Source organism: Gopherus flavomarginatus, chromosome 3 (genome assembly GCF_025201925.1).
Source record: "Gopherus flavomarginatus isolate rGopFla2 chromosome 3, rGopFla2.mat.asm, whole genome shotgun sequence".
NCBI lineage: Eukaryota > Metazoa > Chordata > Testudines > Testudinidae > Gopherus > Gopherus flavomarginatus.
This window is the reverse complement of record NC_066619.1, coordinates 102,555,107-102,578,787: the sequence shown is the minus strand read 5'-3', so window position 1 is coordinate 102,578,787 and position 23,681 is coordinate 102,555,107. Positions and strand designations below refer to the sequence as shown.

Here is a 23,681-nt window from a genome sequence, read left to right as displayed (position 1 = left end):
AAAGAATTAAAACTGGAGGCTATAGGTCTGTCACTGGAATGAGAATAATAACTACTACATATGTATTGTTGAAACAAAACAGAAAAATAAAACACTATTGGGAAACCCATTTCAGTAATCAGTAGAAAATGATCAGGACCAGTTATTTCAGATTTAATTTGTTTTACGCAGTGCAGCCTTTGCCAAAAAGATCAATCTAGTTTATTAAGTGCTTACCAAAAACATATGCATATACCCTCATAATAGCTAAACAAGAATTTCATGAATTAGTGGCAACAAACAAAAGTTTATTACATTATGAGACATACTACATGATTCTGAATAAAAACACACAATAAGCTAATCTTAGTATTTCACACAAAATTAACTTTTCTTTCATAGGAGAGGAGAACATTTTGTTTTAATTACAGACTAAGCTGTCTTGTAACACTTACTCCAGACCTACAGAACTGTAGAAAATATTGTAAGTCTTGACTATAAAGTTTATTCTCAGCCATAGATTCATGCTGTTTGGAAACTAAGCCTCAGAGAATCTAGACTTAAAGTGAAAAAAAAAAAAGGTTTTCCCATGGGGAAGTGTCAAACAGATAGCTAAGGGTTAATGTCTCTTACACCTGGAAAGAAATAATCTGAAACACCTGACCAGAGGACCAATCAGGAAACAAGACTTTAAATCTGGGTGGAGGGTTTTTTGGTGTGTGAGTCCTTTGTTCTGGGTCTTCTGCCTGCACTCTCTCGGCTATGAGAAGTGATTTCTGTTTCCTGCTTTCTAATCTTCTATTTCCAAGTTGTAAGTACCATATAGTAAGGCAGTAAGGTTTCTATTGCTTTCTTTTGTATTTACATGGTATAGGTGCTGGAGTGCTTTGAATTGTATTCTTTTTAAATAAGGCTGTTTATTCACTATTCTTTTAAGCAAATGACCCTGTATTTGTCACCTTAATACAGAGAGACCATTTTTATGTATTTTTCTCTCTTTTTAAGACCTGTTGGAGTTTTTCTTTAGTGAGGAACTCCAGGGAATTGAGCCTGTGCTCACCAGGGAATTGGTGGGAGGAAGAAGTCAGGGGGAAATCTGTGTGTGTGTTAGATTTACTAGCCTGACTTTGCATTCCCTCTGAGTGAGGGGGAAAGAGATTAGTACTTCTGTTTTCCAAGGCTGGAAACGGGGAGGGTGGAATCCCTCTGTTTAGATTCACGGAGTTTGCTTCTGTGTGTCTCTCCAGGAACACCTGGGGGGGGGGGGGGAAGGGAAACGGTTTATTTCCCTTTGTTGTGAGACTCAAGGGATTTGGGTCTTGGGGTCCCCAGGGAAGGTTTGGGGGGACCAGAGTGCTCCAAAACACTCTAATTTTTTGGGTGGTGGCAGCTTTACCAGGTCCAAGCTGGTAACTAAGCTTGGAGGTTTTCATGCTAACCCCCATATTTTGGACGCTAAGGTCCAAATCTGGGACTAGGTTTATGATAGGAAGTTATTATGTAGACAACTGCTTCTTCACTGTGCCAATTGCTCAAGTTTAGGGGCTTAGTTTTTGTCTCTCTACAATCTGCAATGCCCACATGGGGTTCAATATAAGTGTGGCCATCAGACTCTGCCAAACGAACATGGGTATAATATCCACCTCACTTTCCTTATCAGCTCTCTTTACAAACATCCCACCTAAATTCATAAGATAATGTAAACTGGTTACTTACACTTTATAAATTAGTTTACATGCTTATTTTGCATACAATACTGCATACAGTGACATAAGCAATAAATTGAAGTACCAGAATTTTCGGAATCAATTTACTAATGTACTTACAGCTCTCTGGGCTACTGAAGCAAACTGAATAAGACAAGGCTTTTATTTATTTATATATTTAATGTCTCTGGAACTACGTAGAATGCAATTTAGTATTAAAAATACACATGGACTCGCTTATAATTAAGAGACAAAAACCAAGTGAACTAAGTTGACATTGGGACTTTTCAGGCCTGCCACTTGAAGAAAGTCAACCTTTTTTGGGGTGGCAGAGGGGTTAATATCTACATTTAAGAAAGGCATACAAAAACAATCAGTATGGCCATTCAATTCACTCAGGCCCAAACCAGACAATGAGATAAAGTCACCTTGGATTTATACTGTTATAGACTCTGACAGAGAAAAGGCTGCAGTTGAAGGTCACGATGGCAGAAAATGGCTGCAATTTTCCTTCCACTATGGTGGAAGGAGAAGCTTGGAAGATGCTAGCCCATACCAAAAAAGTATGCCAGTGAGAAGGAAGCACAGCCATTAGCAGAGCTCTTGCAAGCTCTGAATAGTTACCCCTCTTTCTTCCCTAGGGGAAATCCTGAGTGCATGATTCATCACCTGCTCTTGGACCAAATTCTCCCTTCGGTGCAATGTAGTTCACTGGTATAGGGTTTTCCACTTCTCTCGACCAGTTTTTGGGAATCTGGCTTGATATTTTTAAAACTAGTCCCTTTTAATCATATGTAGTTACAGTACCACACTGGGTCAGCTTCTTTATTAAACTCAGATTTCTGACTTGCCACACAATTATATTTACACCTGCATTTCGCCTTTTTAATCCTTCCCTATACAACTGCAACAGAGTTGAACACACATACACAAGTGATCTTAATTAAGCTTTGATTCTCTTTCATCCTCTCCCTGCTGGGTAAGATTTTGACTTGCAACTGTGCACACACGTTTCAATGAGACTCCTTGCTAGGGCAGGGAAATACACAATGTGAGGTCCTAAACATGGCCAAATGTTGTGCAAATCTTTGTTCAACTCTGCTGCAAATCTTACGGGCTGATCCTGAAATCGGCTCCATTTAAGCAGACCCCTGAGGCCATATAGAACTCAACTGAAGTCAATGGAATTCTATGCAAGGGTTCTCTCTTGTCGAGCCAATTTAAGGCCCCCTTTCCATTTTTGCAGGGTAAGTAGAAGAAAGCCCCAGCTTTTGGAGACAATTATGTGAGAATCTCAGCTTCTATATTTAACAAAAAATAAAAAACACACAACTACTTCTGTTAAATTGTTTCTGCTTTGGAGTTCAACCTTTGTGTGGCTGCAGCTTTCTATAATTCTCACTATTTTTGCTTAAATTGGGGAGAGGTGAAAGCCAGGAATTTTTACTTTCAACCACTTTATCAAAGTGTGAAGCATAACCTAGTTTTTAGATAACAGATTTTTAACTTTCTAAAAAAAGCAAGCTTGCGAAGAGAAAATTGAAGACAGTTGTATGTGATAAGAGTATAAGAATGGCCGTACCGAGTCAGACCAAAGGACCATCTAGCCCAGTATCTGTCTACCGACAGTGGCCAGTGCCAGGTGCCCCAGAGGGAGTGAACCTAACAGGTAATGATCAAGTGATCTCTCTCCTGCCATCCATCTCCATCCTCTGACAAACAGAGGCTAGGGACACCATTCCTTACCCATCCTGGCTAATAGCCATTAATGGACTTCACCACCATGAATTTATCCAGTTCTCTTTTAAACGCTGTTATAGTCCTAGCCTTCACAACCGCCTTGGGTAAGGAGTTCCACAAGTTGACTGTGCGCTGCGTGAAGAAGAACTTCCTTTTATTTGTTTTAAACCTGCTGCCCATTAATTTCATTTGGTGATCCCTAGTTCTTGTATTATGGGAATAAGTAAATAACTTTTCCTTATCCCTGATGAATGTTGAAATACATTTGGGAAACTTACTGTCTAGCGCACTTGGTGACATCCAATACAACTTGATGTTCAATTCCTGGGAAGAGCCATTCAGACTAAAACTCTTACAAGACACTCAGAGTCCAGCAACACTAAATGACCTTTTCTTTAAATGACATGACTGCAGTTTTCAATGACAGATTTAAATTTTGTTTAAGTTGAAAAGTAGACTGAATGAAAAGAAAAAGCTTTAACACAGAGCAGAAGTAGGAGGCAGATGGAGCTGTCCGTGTAAGAAATGGATAAACTGTATCATGTACAATTTAGTAAAAAGTTTTATGGAGCCATGACCTACTCTCTACTGGGATCACAACTTGTTTCAATCAACATCATGAGCTGTATTAAACTTCAAATGAATATATCAGAAAATGAGAACCCTACTACATATACTCTTCATAAACCCTCCGCAGGTAGACGATAGCAAATACATCTAGAACAGAAAGAGCAAGGTCAAATGTAAACAGCTGCTAATGGTTAAAGAAAACCTACTTTATGTAAATTGGTTAAATATCTCAGAATAAAATTGGTTTAAAAAAACAAGATACTTGGCCTACGGACAGTGAGGTGGGTGGTCTCAGTTTAAGTCCCAATGGATGCATGTCACTATGACAAAAGCAATCACTGTAAAAAGGGATTCTCAAAAAAGTATCAGTCTAATTCAGTCTTTACGGCTCTCTCTGACTCCACCACCAATCCAGTGGCCTCTTTAGTTCAGAACTGAGAAAAAAATCCGATGGTGGATACTTGCACTCTCACTTATTATACTGTATCAGTTCTGTGGATAGAGTGCTGCAGTGCCCACATCTGCTGAACTGAGACCTTTTGTGAACAGTGAAGTAATCTTCGCTCCCTTTCCTTGTTTTAAGATAAAGAGTAAAACAAAGCACAGTTAAAAGAGCAAACCACACAATAATACTCTCTGCAAACTGCACATCTTGTGACATATACTGATACTTCTCTCAGGCTAGGAAGGCACTCTGTTTCACTTCTTGCACCATACTACAACCAATGCGTACTGCTATCACTCACATCATAAACTTTTCACCTCTCGAGTTACAACTAATACAGATTTTGATGCTAAGTTTGAGTAATACTTTCGGCCAAAGATAGTTTGATAAACTATGATATGCCGTTACTCCATAATAAATTTAAAGTAACAAAAAAAAATAAACAGTCTGCCAAAATTTAACTGTGGGTTTACTGCCAAGGGAAAAGAAAGGGGAGGGAGAGAGAAGAGCAGAGGAGAGTATAAAACTGAATACTGTGGTCAGACTTGTGAAAAGACACCATACGACAACATATGTTTTGTCAGTTACAGCAAACTGCGTGACAGACAGCAAAACCACATTTCCGCACTTCTTTTTTTTTTGTAAATGCTTCTGTGGCTTTTTGCCACTGAGCAATACTATGGTTTACCAAAATGTAGCCTATGGTCTTGTTAATTTCATCTTTATTTAGCTAGGTCTATAATCTTGCCACCCTCTTAGTCAAACTGAAAAGGTTTCAGTCAAGTGTTCATAGGAAAACTACACATCAACATTAATATATTTTATTCACACACAAATCCATGAAGGTTATGTCTATTGTTTTTCAGATTGGTTTGTACATCTATAATTATTCCTTTTCATAAATATCACCTTCCCACGACAACTAGAGACTCAGTCCAATTATTACATTTATGTTAAAAAAGTTCAAGCATATGATGTGGAAATGTGAAATCACTGAATACCTACAAATTGTTTGCAAACTTATTTATGAACAATCACTACCTGTTACTCAAAGAAAAAAAAAAGGGAAGAGTGATGTGGAGGAAAGTGAGTTTGATAACTTGTAGATAGTTCAGAGTATGTTTTCTTTGTGTGTGTTTCAGTAAGGGACATGAAAATAAGGTGAAAAATATTAACCTTAAAAGAATTTAGAATTATTGAATGCTTCCGAAAGGTTGCTGACCCCTGCTCTAAACTCACCCTCTACACCAAGGGTCAGCAACCTTTCAGAAGTGGTGTGCCGAGTCTTCATTTATTCACTCTAATTTAAGGTTGTGTGCGCCAGTAATACATTAACATTTTTAGAAGGTCTCTTTCTATAAGTCTACAATATAATTGTTGTATGTAAAGTAAATAAGGTTTTAAAAATGTTTAAGACGCTTCATTTAAAATGCAGAGCCCTCCAGAGCAGTGGCCAGGATCCGGGCAGCATGGGTGCCACTGAAAATCAGCTTGCGTGCTGAAGGTTGCCTACCCCTGCTCTACACATAAGCCCTGTTTACATTGGCAAAAAGGTGTGATTCTCAACTGAGTCATCCAAATCTATTGAAACCCCCCCTTTAACATCTTTAAGAACATCTGGTCATAGATTAGGCTTTTTTTTTTTTTAATCATGTAGACAGGGCCATAATGTAAATTAGCAGATACTAGGGAGAGGACAGTACCAAACACAACTGTTTCACATCCTAATTTAGTACCCTTCACAGCAGAGTAGCCAAGTCATTACCAGATATAAAGACTGATCTTCTTACACCTAGAAGTAGGCCCTGACAACTGAGACACAGGATCACCAGTTTGGGAAAGCTCACACTAGTGGTTAAAGAGAGAGCTTCAGATCTATCAAGCCAACATCTTTCACTACCTGTTAATTTCAAAAGCATCATCAGTGCTTATCTATGACAAGATCATAGTGTAACACTCACGCAATACACAATGGAATCTCTATAATATCATATCTCCCTCCTCCTATGCCACAGGTAAAGCAGTCCCAAGACTAATTTTTTTTTTTTTAAAGTATAACTCTTTGCAGTACCACATTTAAATATTTTATGCATTTTGGGGTCATGAAATACTTCTGAAAAACTAAAACTGAAGTCACATGTATTCAGCTAAGATTTGTGGTCTTCCCTGTTGCCCTACAACAAAGGAGATTTATTTACAGTTTTAATTATCATTCTCCACATTAACCCCTGCAAAGAAAAGAAGAGAAAGCAAGAGAGTCAGTTACAGCTCCATGTTTTTAAATGAATGAGAGAAATGTTACCAACTGGTTAAAGCAAAGAACTGGCAACATACACTCTAAACTACCGCTGACTAACTGTGGCTAAATATACAGAGATACAGAAAAGTTAAATGAAAAGCCTACTTTCCCCATCTCTAAATTATTTGTAGTGCACCACCACTTAGAGGGTACCAGTCACAAATTAAGGCCCCACTGTGCGATGCACTTTGCAGACATTCACCAACAAGTCCCTACTCAGTGAGGTAGGGAAGTACTGTTATCCCCATTTTACAGATGGGAAAATAAGGCACGGAAGCCAAGATTTGCAAAGGTGTTTAGGTGCCTAAAAATACAGCTTTTGAAAATCTGTACCCCTGACTCTTGTTGAAATCAATGGGAGTTAGGTGCCTAATCTGCTTCGGTGCTTCTGAAAATCCCACCAGGTACCTATCTGCAAAGTTAGGCACCTACATACCTTTCAAACCTGGTGCAGAGAGACCAAGGGATTTGCCCAAGGTCACATAGGAAGTCTGTGGTGGTGCAAGGAATTGAATCTGGGTTTTCCAAGTTCCAGGTCCACAATGATCCAGCAGTCAGTAAACGAACATTACAGATGCACGATGCATCAAGATCTTTAGAGGAAAGACATAAGCAGTATTTCAAAATGAAAGTTACTCATTTATGCCACTAAACTTGAACTTGCAATGCTAAGCAAGTTACAGTACTCTGTTTGCGTAAGAAAACCACAGAAGCTCTCTTACGTACCCAACACTAATTTCAGGAGTCATTTTTTGCATCTATAACTTTAAGTCACCAGCCTTCCACCACAAATTTAGATCAACCTTATGTTGCCCAATATAATGTACACCTTAGAGTGTATTTTCCTTTACAAGTACGTAGGCTAAGAGTATCCCAGTAGTCTTCCCACTAGTCCACAATGATCCATCAGAATCCATGTAGAGAGAACTCCCCTCAAAATAGCAACTGAGTTTCAGACATAAAACAGAGCTGGGTCGATTGCACCTATACTAGAAGTATACTATTTTGTTTGTAGGTAGGGCACACAAATCCATTCCATTGTAGATCTGCTATTGAAAAGACCTTCTTAAAAACAGGGAGAATTCGAACATTAGTATTTTGCAAATGAAAGGCCTTTAAAGTTGGTAGGGTAGACCAAGCCTTAGTTATGTTGGTATAACTGCATCACTCAAGGGTGTAGATTTTCTACACTGACATAGTTATATCAATCTACCCCCCCCCCCCTTTTGTAGAGAGTGCTATGTTGATGGGATGGCTTCTCCCATTGACACAGCTACTAAAGCTCTCCTGATGGCATAGGTAGCGTCTTCACTAAGCACTGAAAGTGCAGACATGTCCTAGAGTTGCTGAAGAGTAGCGAAGTGGGCACAATGAGGTTGCTAATGCCTGTTTGAAAAACATATTGATATATTCAAACTCAGCTCTTTCTCTTCCAGTACAACAGAGACCCATAACCTCAGAAAATCCCACCTCCTATATTATTCTCATTTGGACTCCATTCATATTCCCATTACATATTTCAAAGGTGGAGATAGAAGTGTGTAGTGCTAGCATCCTCTGTATCTATGTTCAGTGTAAGAAAACTTAAGCAAAAATGCAATGCAGTTTTTTGTTACAAGAGGTGAGAAAAATGTCACCAGAAGAAGATTTTAAGGATGCAGCATACAGGACAACTGCAGGTTAAAAGAGATCTCTTATGCAAACACTTTTGCAGTTGAAACCACAATCCTATGCCACAGTGATGAGGGTGATACAGTTTACTCAGACAAAGAACTGTTAAAATTTACTCTAGAAATGTGTGAAGAATTCCCATTTCCACATGATGTCTGGTTTACAGATTCAGCAGCAGCATTACCTACCTGGTATAACCGTTAACCACAGGGTGGAACTGACGAAGAGAGGATGCAGACTAAACCAGGCATTAGAAACAGACAGACACTCTCCTAATGCACTGATTGAAGCATATGTAGTGTATGGTACACAAAGCCTATCCAGTCTTCTGGTAAACACTCTGGTCTTAAAACTAGATATCTACTTTGTACCAGGTCACATTTTTTGAAATTAAATAAACCAGGCAGTAGTGCTATTGTGGTGGACTCTCACCCTAGTTCTTTTTCACATTCAGTTGTATCACAGAGTGATACAGTGCCCTCTTTCAAAGAGGGCACTGTGTAGCTGGAGAATTGTCATAGAAGGAATGGTACTGCAGGGACATATGAGATGTGAGGTGAAAACTTATCAATAATTCCCTCCAGTTGTTCCTTGTTCTGTGTCTCTTCCTCAGACCAAGAATCCAGCATGGACTTTTTGATCAACTTACATCTTAGTCTGCTTTTACATTTGGACAGGGAATGAATTTTCAAACTGGCATCTCCCATTTCCCACCCTCTCCTCTCCCCCACAAAATTCATTTGGTAGAAGACAGAAGAGCAAGTGTTTTTAGTGTTACACTTCACTGATGTGAAATATAGGATGGCACTGTTGGCCATGACACCAAATATAACTTGATAGCAGTGTACGTGCTGAAGGACTGTGTTTTAAAGTGAATTAAAATGGCTTAAATTAGCAAATATGTCCTCCCTTCCCCCTATATTAAATTCATATTTTTCACTTCTAGAGCACCTTCCATTTGAGGATTTCAAAGCAGTTTCAAATGTTAACCAGTTAAGCCCAACACCCCTCCTGTCATGTAAATATTATCACCCCCCTTTCTGAAACAGCGGCACAAACAAGTTAAGTGATTTGCCAAGGTCACACAGAGAGTTCACAACAAGAGAGCCAGGCTAGGATTCCAGATCTCCTCAGTTCCAGACCTGTGCTTTCAGTTACAAGATTTTTTCCTTGATTCAAAAAAGAGTGAAAAAAAAAGTTAAATTCTGACAGAATTAAGATTAACAGTTCCAAAATGTATGACCCATAGTCTCTCATAAATGGGGAGTGGGGGAAACCCACATCTCTGGACATCTGGCATAAAGGACAGCGCCACCACAAAGATCCTTCAGAACCCATGTTGCCACAGATCCGTTGGCAAAATCTCAGGAAAGCCACTCTACTACTGGGGTCCTGCAGCCATCAGAAATTCAACCTAGAATCTAAATGAATCTTCAAACTAGACTTCAACCCAGAAGTTTAAAGTCCACTCCCAAGCTACCAGTGTTTCAGAACTTGAGCAATATTTTAAAAAGCTAAATATTTATTGCAGTGAATCAAAGAGGCCCTAGTACATGAAAGATCAAAATTTTTCTCCCTCTCAACTCCAAGCTATGCAGTCATTCCAACAATAGTTGCGATTAATTTTCAAACACAGTTATGTTAACACAACAATCGTGGTTACAACCAGTAAGTGTCTGTGGGGAAGAACATTCAGAGTGGCTCAGACTTGCTGAGTAGAGAAATTAATACACCATGATCTCCTTTATCTTACAATTTATCTATGCAAAAGAGCACTCTACGATGGAGGCTTAGTGGCCTTGGAGTTCAGTCCCCATTTCTCGTTCTCTGATGTCACCACACACCCAGCCACACCACAATTACTTTTCAGGAAGCCTTCTGTCTTAATTACAGAGCAGATATGGACTAGAGCTGCTTCTGTCCCCCTGCCCCCACTCTGCCTTTCCGTCGCTCTCCAGTATTAAATTCTAAATAACTTTAGCTGTCACTGATTACAAGTACCAAAATGTTTTATTAAGTCTTTGCAAAGCGCATAGGTCATCCCTCTTGTATTTTGATTTGTTGATTCTGGGTTCAAACTCTGAGAAAGGGAAAGGGGTCTTTCTGCTTTCAAAAAAACGCCTTTCCAAGACAGTAAATCTGCATCACTAGCTATGGCTGCAGCTGAAAAAACAGGTAATGGATTAACAGCAGTATTACCATATTCCTTATATGCTATTCTGGTGATCCCAGGGGGTGTTAGAGTGCTATTAACTACTTAGTGCTCCCAGGTTTTTATGCTGGTGTTAGAGGTTCCTATTTGGGTTTTTTTTGCATTTTCAAATTCCTCCATAAGCAGACAGTGGGCAAGAGGCAATATAGACACTAGGGGAATCCAGTCACAGAGGTACATGGTAAATAAGTTAGAAGTTTATTGTGATTGGTGTAAGAGGGATGAAAGGAATATTTTTAAAAAACAAATGCTTTCAGAGAACACACACACACACACACACACACACACCAGCGTGCAAGCCAAAAAACTGAATCTGATGGCAGGACATGATGTAGATGGTACACTTCGCATAGATTGAATGGGATACTCAGACTTCTGCTCAAGTGTGAGATACTCTATGGCGGTTTTAAGCAAATACAAGAAAAACAAACAAAATTTTCTATTGCCAATGTTCCACATCCCAAAACACAAGAGTAACAGGTTTTCCCTCCTTTGAAGAAGTTGAATACAGTCCAGCAAATGTCAAAAATCTTTGGCTGGATGAAATCCTGCAGAGAACCCATTTAGGCAATGCAACAGGAAGAAGCTAAGAGAGTACCTTACCATACATGCTGTGCATGCTTCTTTCTACCACTGAAAGCAGAACTGCGGAGAATGTCATGACAGCACAAGATATAAAAGCACTTGCAATACAGGAGTGAACAAGAAATAGCAGAACAAATATTTTAAGGGTTTTTTTTTCCCCTTTTGTCTTAAATGACTAAAGCCTCATATGTTTTCAAAGTACAAGAAATAATGACAAGACAGCAGTTCACTTATATTTTAACAGCGCATACCCAGTGTTGCCAACTCTCATGATTTTACTGTGAATCTTGCAAAAATTGATGTTTTAATCAAAACCTCTGCCTGCTAAACATGGAGTGGAATTCATGAGAGATTCTTGGAGAAAAGCTTGAAAATGTGAGCTGAGTGCAACCTGAAGGCTCAAAAACCAGAAGGCAAGTAAAACAAAAAAGTCAAACTTCATTGGCTTTAAAATCACTAGATTTTTAAAACACAGCATCTTGATTTTTGGGGACCTGACTCATTATTCTTCAACATTGGTCAATAGTGCATGCGATACAAATGCACAGCCTTAAAGAAATCGATTCAATTTTACTGTGCAGACGGTAATTTTGACTTGCCTGACAACTGTGTATTTAAACATCTCAACAACAACACCCCAATAGTTTTCCAAGCTAAAAAAATTATGTATCTTTCCTCAGCCTGGAAAGATAACTCCAAGAGGTCTAAGTCTCTCACTCAGAACAAACAACAACTATTTAAAGCTCTGCTTACCATTTGTGACATATTTGATTACATACACGTTTTAAACAAATTAAATAAATAAAAGTTAGACAGCCATTCCTTCTATTTCACTGGAATCCTTCACACTATACTGAAGAACACAACTAATTTTAAAAAAATTTGTATTTCAAATTCAAGAAAATAGGGTTACCATGAAAGTGGCTTTGAATCAGTGCAAAAAAAATAAAATTCTGCAAAATGCTTTATTCTTTCAAAATTTAAGTTGTGATGTTTACTTTTTAGTTCATGATAGAGCAGTCAGCCTAATTTTGATAACTGTTTAATTATGTGTTCCATTTTTTTCCCCAATCAATAGGGTTATGAGGAATAGCCAGTATAGATTTGTCAAGAACAAAACATGCCAAACCAATCTAATGCGGTTATTGGCCCAGTGCATGGGGAAGCAGAAGATGTAATGTACTTTGCTTTAGTAAGGCTTTTGACGCAGTCCCACGTGACAGTCTCATATACAAACTAGGGAAATGTGGTCTAGATTAGATTACTTATAAGGAAGACCGACCATATTCAAAAAACAGTTATTAACGTTTCACTGCTAAAAAGGAGGGGCGGGGGGCCCACAATGGTCAGTCCAGGGTATGGTACTATTCAGTATTTTCATTAATGACTTGGATAACAGAGTGGACAGTATGCTGATAAAATCTGCAGATAACACCAAGATGGGAGGGGTTGCAAGCATTTTGGAAGCAGGATGAGAATTAAACACGACCTTGACAAATTGGAGAAATGGTCTGAAATCCATAAAATGAAATGCAATAAAGACAAATGCAAAGTACTACATTAAAGGAAAAACCAAATGATCGGCTACAAAATAGGGAATAACTGACTTGGTGCTAATACCGCTGAAAAGGAACTGGTGTTATAATGGGTTACAAATGGAATGAGTCAATGTGATACAGTTGCGCAAAAAAAAAAAAAAAAAAAAAAAAACCTAATATTCTGGGCTGGAGTCTCATATAAAGACGTAGGAAGTAATTGTACTGCTTCTCTCTCACTGGTAACGCCTCAGCTGGAGTACTATATCCAATTCCGGGTGCCACACTTTACAAAGTATGTGGACAAACTGGAGCGAGTCCAAAGGAGAGTAACAAAAATGACAAAAAATTGAGAAAACCTGACCTCTGAGGAATGGTTTAAAAGACTGGTCATGTTTAGTCCAGAGAAAGACGACTGAGGGGTGTGGGGCCTCATAACAGTCTTCAAATACATTAAGGGGTGTTGTCCTACCACCAGTGGACATGGAGAAGAAATAATGGGCTTAATAAGCAGCAAGGAGAACGTAGCTTAGATATTAGGAATTTTTTTCTAACTATAAAGGTAGTTAAGCTCTGAAATAGGCTTCCAAGAGAGACTGTAGAATCCCCATCATTGGGGGATTTAAGAACAGGGGCTGGACTTGATGACTTCTTTAGGTCCCTTCCAGCACTAACATTCCTATGATTCAGTCTCTTCTAAAATAAAATTAGTTGAGGCTCTATTTATTCAGCCACAAAATAAGGTAATTATGCTAGTTAACAAGTATCAGTTATCTTTCTTCTAATCCCTTCACATCCATCACCTCACAGATGAGAGGACTTTCTGGGACCCAATGATAGTAGATGTGCTCAATCTGTGGATAATAAAGAAGCGATTTCTGTAATGATCACGATCAGACCATTCACAAACTGGCTCAGAGTGACAATCTACCTGATTCTCAATTATTTTACACAATATTTAAGTATATCCCGCCAGCAAGTGACATACCTAAAACATAAAATAAAACTAAATCAAGTCTGGGTGCTCTGTATCCAGAAACAGAGCATTATATAAGCTTTGGTATTTGAGTAAAGAAAAGTCACTAGCTTGTTTTACTTAACCTAGTCAACTGGCACATGTGTATACTGAGCAATAAAAGTGCACTCCTCTTTGTACAAACAAAAAGGAAAACAAATCCCTGCCTTGAGGGGCTTACAATCAAATAAAATTGGAGATTTTATATAAAACTAAACAAATACAACACAAAGCATCATTTACCAGGAAATTTTAGCTCAAATAAGCAAGTCTTAAAATGTCAGATTTACAGTTGCTTGTGCAACCTCTTATGACCCCTTGTGTGTCTACTCTGTGCACTAAATGAGGATCTGAAGATGGACAGTTCTTGTCCTGTGTGGTGCTCCCATGGGAAGTGGACAATCTGGCCCGACCCAGCCCAGCTCACACCCATCTTCACTGTTACACCTGCTTTGGAAGCTCCCAGGTGTTCCCTGTAAAGCAGTGATTTTCAACCTGCAGTGACAGCAGCAAAATGGATCTGAATGTTCATGTTCAGTTCTTAGTTTGGATGCCAACATTTTCCCAGAGAATACAAGCAACACAAGTGAAAGGGCAATCTTTAACAGTTTGTAACTCAAATAAAGCTGAATGGAACTGCACACAGCAAAGAAAGGCCTTGGGTAGAGCAGGGCCTCTTCTCCCTGGTCAGTTCCCAGTGCCTGCTCCAAACAATGGAGGTGTTAAGAGTTTCTCAAAAAAAGATTGCAAGACTCTTTCTATTATAAAAAAGTGTTAGACAACCTAATGATAGGACTCACTACCAGCTTCCCCCTTCCCCTTCCCACGTCCCACAAAAAATGAGGCAGCATTAAAGCAAATCAGCATCCTTCCAAGAGAAAAGAATGCTTTTGTTTAAGTGCTACAGAATAATGCCTTGCTGAAAACAAAACATGTCTTCATTTAAAAGTTTGCTCAGCATGTTTTATATTGTTTCCTATGTCTTAAGCATCTGTCTGAACAGCCAAGATACTTAATTTGTTGGTTTTTTCTTTCCTTATCAATGAAAAGGCCATGATGAAACACAAGTGCTTGCCTTAAAACACGTGTTCTTCTGGTGCGGCAAAGCGCAAACTTTTCACTAACTAAAAGGTTCCCACCAGAGGAAGATAATAAAAATAGATGTTGCACTATTTCCCTAGCCCAAAATATCAGGGTTGGAAGGGACCTCAGGAGGTCATCTAGTCCAACTCCCTGCTCAAAGCAGGGCCAATCCCCAAAAAGATTTTTGCCCCAGAATCACTAAATGGCCCCCTCAAGGATTGAACTCACAACTCTGGGTTTAGCAGGCAGATGCTCAAACCACTGAGTTATTTTCTCAAAGGACATGTTTAAGAAAGGTTTCCTGCTCACCAACCTCAAGACTTGGCAGATACATGAGGAATTTTTTGTTTTGATTCCAGAGTATTACAGATTTCTAAACTTCTTATCCAAATAGGTGGGTGAGCTATTTAGCTATACTGGCTTCACTGAGTAGGCTGAATAAACTTACACTAGGGCAGATAACGTTTGGTTGTCAAATGGATTTGTCAATCTATATTTTGAAACTAATGGAAAAGCAACAAGTAGGCTTTTCACCCTTAACAGCATTGTGCAATGCTGCAATCTTCAAAATTTCACTTCTAATCTCTTATTTTTAAGTTTTCCAGCTCAATTCTGACTACCCACTACTTGTATCTCTATTAAATCTTTCCTACTGTTTATAATGGAGAGCAAATTCAGCCAGTGTAATTTTAGTTGGTTCTCCAGCTATTCTTCAAATGAAAGACAGTATATATTCAACCACAGGCTAACTTTTTCCTAAGTAATTATATAAAGAGTCCAATCCCCTGCCTTAAAAAACAAACAAACACTTCCTGTTATATATGTAGCATATATACAAAATAATTTTCAGTGATATGCGCATTTTATGGCCATGATGATGAAAAATAAATAGTCACAACTTAGCCCTTAATTAAACAAATTGATTCCCATCTTTACCCTTTTACCAGAATAATTTGCTAAGGAGCAAGAAGCAAGCAGATTCAAGGCTAGGATGTCATACAAGCCATATATTAACTCAGTTAGCAATAAATCTCCTCTTACTCTCCAAGCTCTATACTACTTTCTTAAATAGCTCACTATAAAGCCCCAACCTAATTAAAAACAGCTCTCTCTGCAACAGTGGCCTTGATTTCACTTATTTACACATTAACTGCAGCCTCTGTTTGGCCAATCCAGTCTATTCCCTGTACCACACAGGGCCTTTTATCTGCCCTGGACAGCATTTTCTCTAGCAGATGAAGTAGATGCCGATTGATTTGCTGTCAAGCATGGTAAATTAATAGCAACAAATTGCTGAGGGCCCCATCTCGCTGCTCCACCATGCTTCGGCAGTTTTGCTTTATTTGCTCCATGATGGGCAGCAGTCAGGCCTCTTCAAGTCAATTTCTTCTTAACAACCTGCAATACTTTTCAATGGTGAAAATAGAGCTGTTCCTTGTAAGTCAGAAATCAATATCCTATTGCCCTTAGAAAATGCTAAACAAGCAGTATTGGCAATCCACTTGGTACTAGAGGGTATCAGATATAATGCAAATCCATACTGCTTCCCTTCTCGTGTTATTACAGTTTGCTAAAAGGTTCCTAATGTCATTTATCATCATTTACCATCGACTACTGGAGCTATGATTATGATATCCCATCAGCTAGTAGAGCCCTTTCATTTCTATTCAATTAATATTTTAGCAGCACTCAAACGGTTGTTGCCCAAGTCCTCTAATAAAATTTAGATAGATTGGAGTGAAATTCGGGGGAGGTGGGGGGGGGAAAGACTTTAAAAAAAAAAATCAGTATTTCATTTATATTTTAATATCCAGTTTCTTGAAAGCTGAATTTAAAAAAAAAAAGCTGTGATCAATTTTTTCCCTGAGAATTCCTTTTAAACAGCAGAAATGTAACTGAAAGTAGGCAACACCTTTTACATTTACTATCTCTAAAAACACACTCAAAATGAGCAAGATATTTTTACCCTAGTTAATCTTCCCCATCAGTCCCATTCATAAATGTTTGCTGTCAATAGCTAAATACTGATACTAATTTAAATGATAATCACTAATATTGGATTAAAGCCATCAGAATTCATGTCTGATTACAGCAATTTAAATGAACTCTTGACCATGTGATTAAAAAACCCTAATTCTAAATATTAGATCAGATGACCATCAAAAACCAGCACAAAATAAAGAGTCAGGAACAGCATGTCAATGGATACCCACAACCACTTCCTTAAATTATTACATATAAATATAATATAAAAAAGTGACTAATTCTACCAGTCTAATGCTATTTACTCAGTTACCAAAATTTAAATTAATTATGTTCTCAAACATAATTGTTAAAAATTGGCAACATTATGCAGGCTTAATTAAGATTAAATCCAATTTACTAAATGTACTTTAATTGGTACTAATTACATTAGCTTTCCTTTCAGAATGACAAATTCCCCATAGGTTTCACTTTAATAGTCTTCTATCAAAATCAACATAGGATGACTGACGATGAGCATCACAAGAGGGGTGGGAGAAAAAAAAACTATCACTCCCCCCTCCCCATCACACATGCACCCACACTGTCACTGCTGTGTGTGTGTTTATCCTATCAATTTACTAAGTCAGAGTCATGACTCCATCACCGCCATCATTTTCTGTTCCAATGAAAGATTTCTCTAAAAATAATCTGTGGCTGGGAGCAGCCAAGAAGAACAGAAGCTTTAACAGGAAAATACACAAAGGTTTCAAATATCAGGGCCACCAATTACTAGGGTACTTCCAAGGACTCCAGGGAGTCCTACTCTTGAACCCTCTGAGACGCAAATCTAATAAGGGAATAAGCCTAACCTGATCTTGAGAACTAGGCCCAATTACGCTGCAGGGCAACTTCACTGCGTTATTGCCTGCTTTCCATTACAAGGGCATCCAGTGAGTACATCTGGAAAGGAAGCTAAGAGGAACCAAGGCTGTCTGCCTAGGAAAACAAATAAAGACAGATATGCCTCTGTGCTTAAGAGGGGGGGAAAAAAGAAAGAAAATATAATAAGTAGGTGGTTTGCAGGGCTGTCTGTATTTCATAATGTGATAAACTGCCCTGGGGATTCTTGATATGATTGAATTTAGAAAGCAAAAAAAAAAAAAAGGGGGGGGAAGGAGGCGAGTAGAGGGGAATTGCTCAATTTCAACTATGTACAATTTGAAGATTGGGGGGCAGCAAGAAAGGAAAATTTAAGGTGGAAGCCTGCAAGTACTTCACACACACTACACGAAAGACTATCAGGGATTACTATGAAAAACTGGGTCTTACTATTACAGTTATAGGGACAGACAGGAAATATTTTGTGGTTGCTACACCAGCAGGAGAAAAGAAGAGAAATGCTGTGACATTAGTTATTAAGATTTCATGTTGCGGGGGGGGGGGGGGGGGGGGGGGAGGGGAAAAAAAAAACACAGCACAACGACAGAACAACAGGAGCCATGTAAGACACAGAGATAAGATTTCAGTGTGATAGTGAATAAGTTTCTTAGCTGTAATTCATCTGAGTCACCGGCATTTGATAAAGTATTAAAGTGTCTTGGGTGCAGCGTTAACAGCCCAGATCCATAAAAGTATTTAGGCTCCTAGCTTCGTTTGGAGAAGCCGAAATTCCTTTGTGAATCTGGGTCTACGTTACTAATCCGAATAAAAATGACAATGGAAAATTTGTATTTTATTTGAAATCAGTCCTTAGTAAGTCCCACATTAAATGTATAATTTCTTCAGAATACTGTGAAAGTTCCCAACACCATAACAGTATCTAGTTTCTGAAATGGAATACTTAAAAAAATCCAATTTTTGTTGTTTTTAATTCTTAGCAATGTAATTACTGACTTTAGATCTCGGCTGGGTTTGCTAAATGTATATAGGTTTAAGTGCGCACACATTTAAATCCTTTGTATTTCTAGATACTTTGTTGATTTCTCAACGTGTGCTGCAATGGTGATCTTGGAATGCCTGTGGCCAAGGGATTTTGGATTCCTATTTATATTTAACAATTTACTTTTTAAAAGTTTTATTCAAAACCACCTAGCTGGGCATTGAGGAGCAGATCAAAAACCTGAGGAAGTCTATGGGAGTCTTTCCACTGATTTAAATGAACTTTGGATAAGGCCCATATAAACTTATCACTGTTACCCTTGTCCTTCATATACCCACTATTCCTTTCAAGTGTTTGTTACACTCACTTGTTTAGTCATAAATTAAATTAGGTCCTGACCTTGCAGAATTGTACATGTGCTTAACATCACTTGTGACTAATACCACCAAGTTTAACAGTACTACTCACATGTATAATGTTATATACATACACATGTCATTGCAGGATTGAGAACCCCTTGAGTCAAGGGCTCTTTCCTTTTGTTTGTGATGTACAATGCCTACTATGGTGTGGCCCTGATCATAACTGGTGCCTCGGGATGCTAATGTAAAACAAAAACAGTATTTAACTACTTAACCATTATCTGACAGCTTTCAACAAGATAAAGAAATCTAATTTCCACAACTCAGAATAAAGTAAAAATGTTCAAATGTGGGATTTTAAAAATTGGTTTGTACAAATTTCTATTTCCTCTCCCATCCAATCAATTCTGTTGCTTATATTATCCAGTTTTTTAAAATGTTTTTTATTTCCGAGTAAACACCAAGTAAGCACTTTTCACTCTAGAAAATGGAAGTCAGATGTTTGTTTCATTCTCTTTCATACAGAGTTGAAGCCCAAACTTTTAAATGAATTTTAAAAAAAAAAAAAAAAAATCTGATTTACACCATGATGCTAATCTTGGCCTAGTTGCTAGATTTCAAGGCACAGAGTTGACCAACATCCTCACAGCAAGCTCATTTACCCTGCAGAGTTTTGGGAACTAATGGACACAATTTCTGTATAAAGGTCCAATTAAGTAGTCTGAAGGGACCAGTATGTGGTTTTGCATCCATTTCTTGTGTCGACCCATTTTAATTTCCTCCTATTCCAGTTTCACTGTTTAAAGATAATGGTCCCTTTTCCACACACAGACTATACTGCTTTTTGCCTTGATACCTAATGTTCAGAATGTAAGTTTGGCTCCAAAAAGTATAAATATATGTCTAAAAATCAAGGCTCAGAATTTAGATAGCTCTGATCCTTACTCATGCACATAATCCGAGCTCACAAAAGGAGTCCATTTACTACAATGAGACTATGTGAGTAAGTGTAACAGAATCTGGCTTCTTATTCATGTGGAAATAATGCACGATTAGGTACAGACACAATAACCTCTCTAAGTTCTTATACTGAACCCATCAGTGAGGTACCAGAGTGCCACAGTGCACAAAAAATATTCAGCCACTAAAATGTGCAATTGAACTAAGTCACAGAACATAGATTCCTACTTAAAAATTAGACTGATATGTAACTTTCTCACACAGAGTGAAATGTTTGCATACCTGTTTATGCATCTCTATATTCAACCCATAGGACATCTCGTAATACTAAGAAAAAAGGAAAGATTGATTCTGTTAGACCCTGTAATCATACAAGCGCTTCCAATATTGAGTTTGAATGGCAGCTATAACAGCATATTATATACCTAAAAAACAAAAACACACACCAGTATTTGCAACCTCCCAACATTAGAATGGGAATTTCCCCCAACATCTTATTTTTCCCCTCTGCTTTTAGCTCTGCATTGTTCCATGTCAAATTTATAGGGAACAGACACAAATGAAACCTACAACACTAAAAACACCTGACAATCAGAGTCAAAGATGAGAAATGGTGAAAATATATGGAAAATGCTCTAAATTTTGTACCCCAGTACACATTAAAGATGCAAAAAAGATGCCCAAAGTGCTAGAAACCAGACAGGCACATAAATCAGCAACATGGTGCAGCCTATTTATTCAATATTTTAAATTAAAAACACAAAATGCTAAAACGTAATAAAAGGGTTGCAAAAAAAATAGAATAGCAAAGAATTTCAAAGTTAAAGAAGACATTTCATTTTTAATATCTCCTGTTTTGTCTCAGTATCACGGGGGAGCTCAGTTCAGCGTGTGATGTCAGTAACATATGTGCTCCTGTACGTAGGCACATCAGGCACGGGAAGGACAAAATGCGAGACTTAACAAAATGCTTGTGCTTTTGGTAAATGTAGGTTTTTAAGGTTATTCACCCTGTTGTAAATATTTGTTATAGGCCATGTACACACACAAAACAACTATTCCCTCAGACGTACAAGAAAGCAGACAGAAACAACTCTTTTGCTGTAGTCATGATACATCATGCAATTATGTATTTAGAGTCTTCTTTATATGCGAGTTATTTATCCATACGGACTACAACTATGGGAGAAACCCGTTTTTTACAGCTCTGGTCACTGACAGTATGAACAAGCAGCTCACAAGCAATATTTTTTCAAAGACCTAAGGCTTCTGAAATTCTTGATTCTGTCCCTTCATGAAAAATAAAAAATAAATAAATAAAAGGATTGACCTTAACAAAAACCAAAAAAAAAAACAAAAACAAAAAACCCCAAACTCATTATGGACAAATGACAGGAGTGGGAAGTAACAAAAAAAAAAAAAAGGCAGCAAAAGGTATGCCTATCAATTCGGGTATGTCTTTAAGTGTATGGGAATACTAACAGGTTTCCTGTTAGTATGTTAAACATTGAAAGGCAATTTGAAGGAGAAACAAAATTTCTAAAAGCAGGTTATACATCCCCTGAAAGTAAAGGTTTATAATGGAAACACTGGTGTAAACTTATCTATAGCAGCGCTACTATCCTAATCTATATGAATGTATTTCACATTTGAATTTGTTGTGCAGCTTGCTTACCATAACGTAATGTCGCTGCATCTCTGTCTTCTCACTGGCCAGCTTCTCACATTCTAGCTTTAAACTGTTCAAGACATTAAAATAAAAATAAATAAATAAATAAAACCAGCTACATGAGTACTACATAATGCTAGTTTTACATCCTTTTGAACACCAATTTAGTTCCCTTTCCAGTCATCTTCTGCAAAAGATAAATACAAATTTAAGTCTGAGCTAGTTTGTGGGTGGAGTCTTGTTAGTTTCCCCTTTCAACAAGTATTGTGCAAAATCTTCCTCTCATGAGCCAGATGTATGTATATGGTATATAGCAAAAATCTATCTTACGCTGAAAAAAGTAGACTGGTTCATAGAAAATGCTTCTTATGAAGGTCAGTCTGTATAATATTAAAAGTGTTAAAAAAAATCACCTACAGACACATAATTTAGTTCCTTTGAGTGCATCATCTTTTGTTAGGGAATGATGTCTTTTCAAGGAAAAAGCAGTGTTTTTCTTTACAGTTTCATCAACAGGAAAAACAATGTTGCACATCATTCCATTGACATTGTAGTAAACATCAAAACCATCTTTGGCTGTTTTGTTTTCAAAAGTGCACAAAAAACAATCTTGTGATGAGTCGGTTCCTCACTTGAAAAATAAAATGCTCTTCTACCCTAAAAAGCTATTTGACTAGCCCACCAGCTATGCTTCCAGGTTATCAGCACTCAATATTTCAGGGGAAGGCATGAAGGAGCTGGGTCAAGAGAAGAGAATGCCATAAGCAACCAAATCACTTACTTCCCTTGGCTTGATCCACCCTCCCTCCTGCCCCCCCCCCAAAAAAAAACCCCACCTATTTCCAATATTTGACATTTGATTCTTCCTGCCTCCTGCTTCAAAGTGTTTTCTTAGTGGCTCCATCCTCCCAACTGCAGACCTTTTATGTATGGCTGAGTGTCCAACCTGATAAGTCTCACTCACTTGGAGGGAGACTCCAAGATTTTAGATTAAATTCTCCATCCCTTCTTAAGAGTCTCTGACAAAAGTATTTTAACAACATATTCAACGAGACATTTGAAGTCTCAGTCACAATATTTTGAAATCTCCCTCATTCAAATGTTCACAGCTCCAGACAGCCCCTGTACTACTAGAGAGGTAGAAACGTTGGCTTCCTGACACTGGTCTAGCAGGGCTGGGAACTGGTCTTTCCACTTGGGAGGAGGCACAAAAACCAACAAACAAACAAAAAAAAAAAAACCCCAACCCACAGGACACCAAAAGCAATCCACACACGTTCACGCCTTTGCAAACAAAACAAAACAAAAGTGACAAGAGCTAAGCAAACACGAGGATCAGGGAAAGTAAACATCATTACCTGTGGTACTGAGCCTGTAAAAACTGAAACTCCTCCTTAATCCGATCGCAGGATTCGGAAATTGTGAATTTAAAGGGTTGAGCAGGTTGGTGCGGTGCCTAAAAATAAAGATCACGATACAAGGTTTTAATTATGCCCCATCTCAGCCAGCCCCAGAGACGCACACACATGCCCAGCCCAGTGGGTTTAAGGGAGTCGGACTAGCCACACAGCAGTAAGGACAAAGGCTGTTAAAACTCACCCCCTTTACATACACGCGCACACACCAGTGTTTCCTCTTTTAAATATGAGTCCCTCACTCTTTACGCACATACACAAGCCCGCTCCAGCCTTGTCCGCACCTTTGCCTCCCTCTATTAGGAGTCTGTAGTCATGTCTGTATCATCTGTCCCCATCCCCAACCACTAACCCTGTAATCAAACTGTCAGGCTCGTGGAGCGGGTGAGGGGTCTGTGACCCTACTGCTAAACTGGGGTGAATGTGAAGGGAGGGCGGAGGGAAAGAGAGATGAGCCAGAGGAGAGGAAGGGAGGAAATCACAGGTCCCTCCGCGGGCTGCTGGCAAAGGAAAACACTTTGGGGATAATAAGAACCAGATTAAGAGCTGGCACCCTCGCTCCCTCTTTAGTTTGCCTTTGACTCTTTAAAG

General features: G+C 38.4%; 1 protein-coding gene across 8 annotated transcripts in view; it reads right to left on the bottom strand.

The window, feature by feature from the left end:
• The window catches only part of TLE4 (TLE family member 4, transcriptional corepressor), a 123,106-nt gene that overhangs the window by 98,149 nt on the left and 1,276 nt on the right, over nucleotides 1-23,681 (bottom strand). For 4 of the 8 annotated variants that reach the window (XM_050944159.1, XM_050944160.1, XM_050944163.1 and 1 more), the window contains exons 2-5: nucleotides 23,034-23,131; nucleotides 21,682-21,745; nucleotides 20,289-20,333; nucleotides 13,546-13,596 (exon numbers count right to left, since the gene is read on the bottom strand). In XM_050944159.1, coding sequence (XP_050800116.1) covers nucleotides 13,546-13,596; nucleotides 20,289-20,333; nucleotides 21,682-21,745; nucleotides 23,034-23,131 — 258 coding nt within the window. The remainder of the gene's footprint in view (nucleotides 1-13,545; nucleotides 13,597-20,288; nucleotides 20,334-21,681; nucleotides 21,746-23,033; nucleotides 23,132-23,681) is intronic. The other 4 variants (XM_050944161.1, XM_050944162.1, XM_050944165.1 and 1 more) reach the window with 1 other exon arrangement.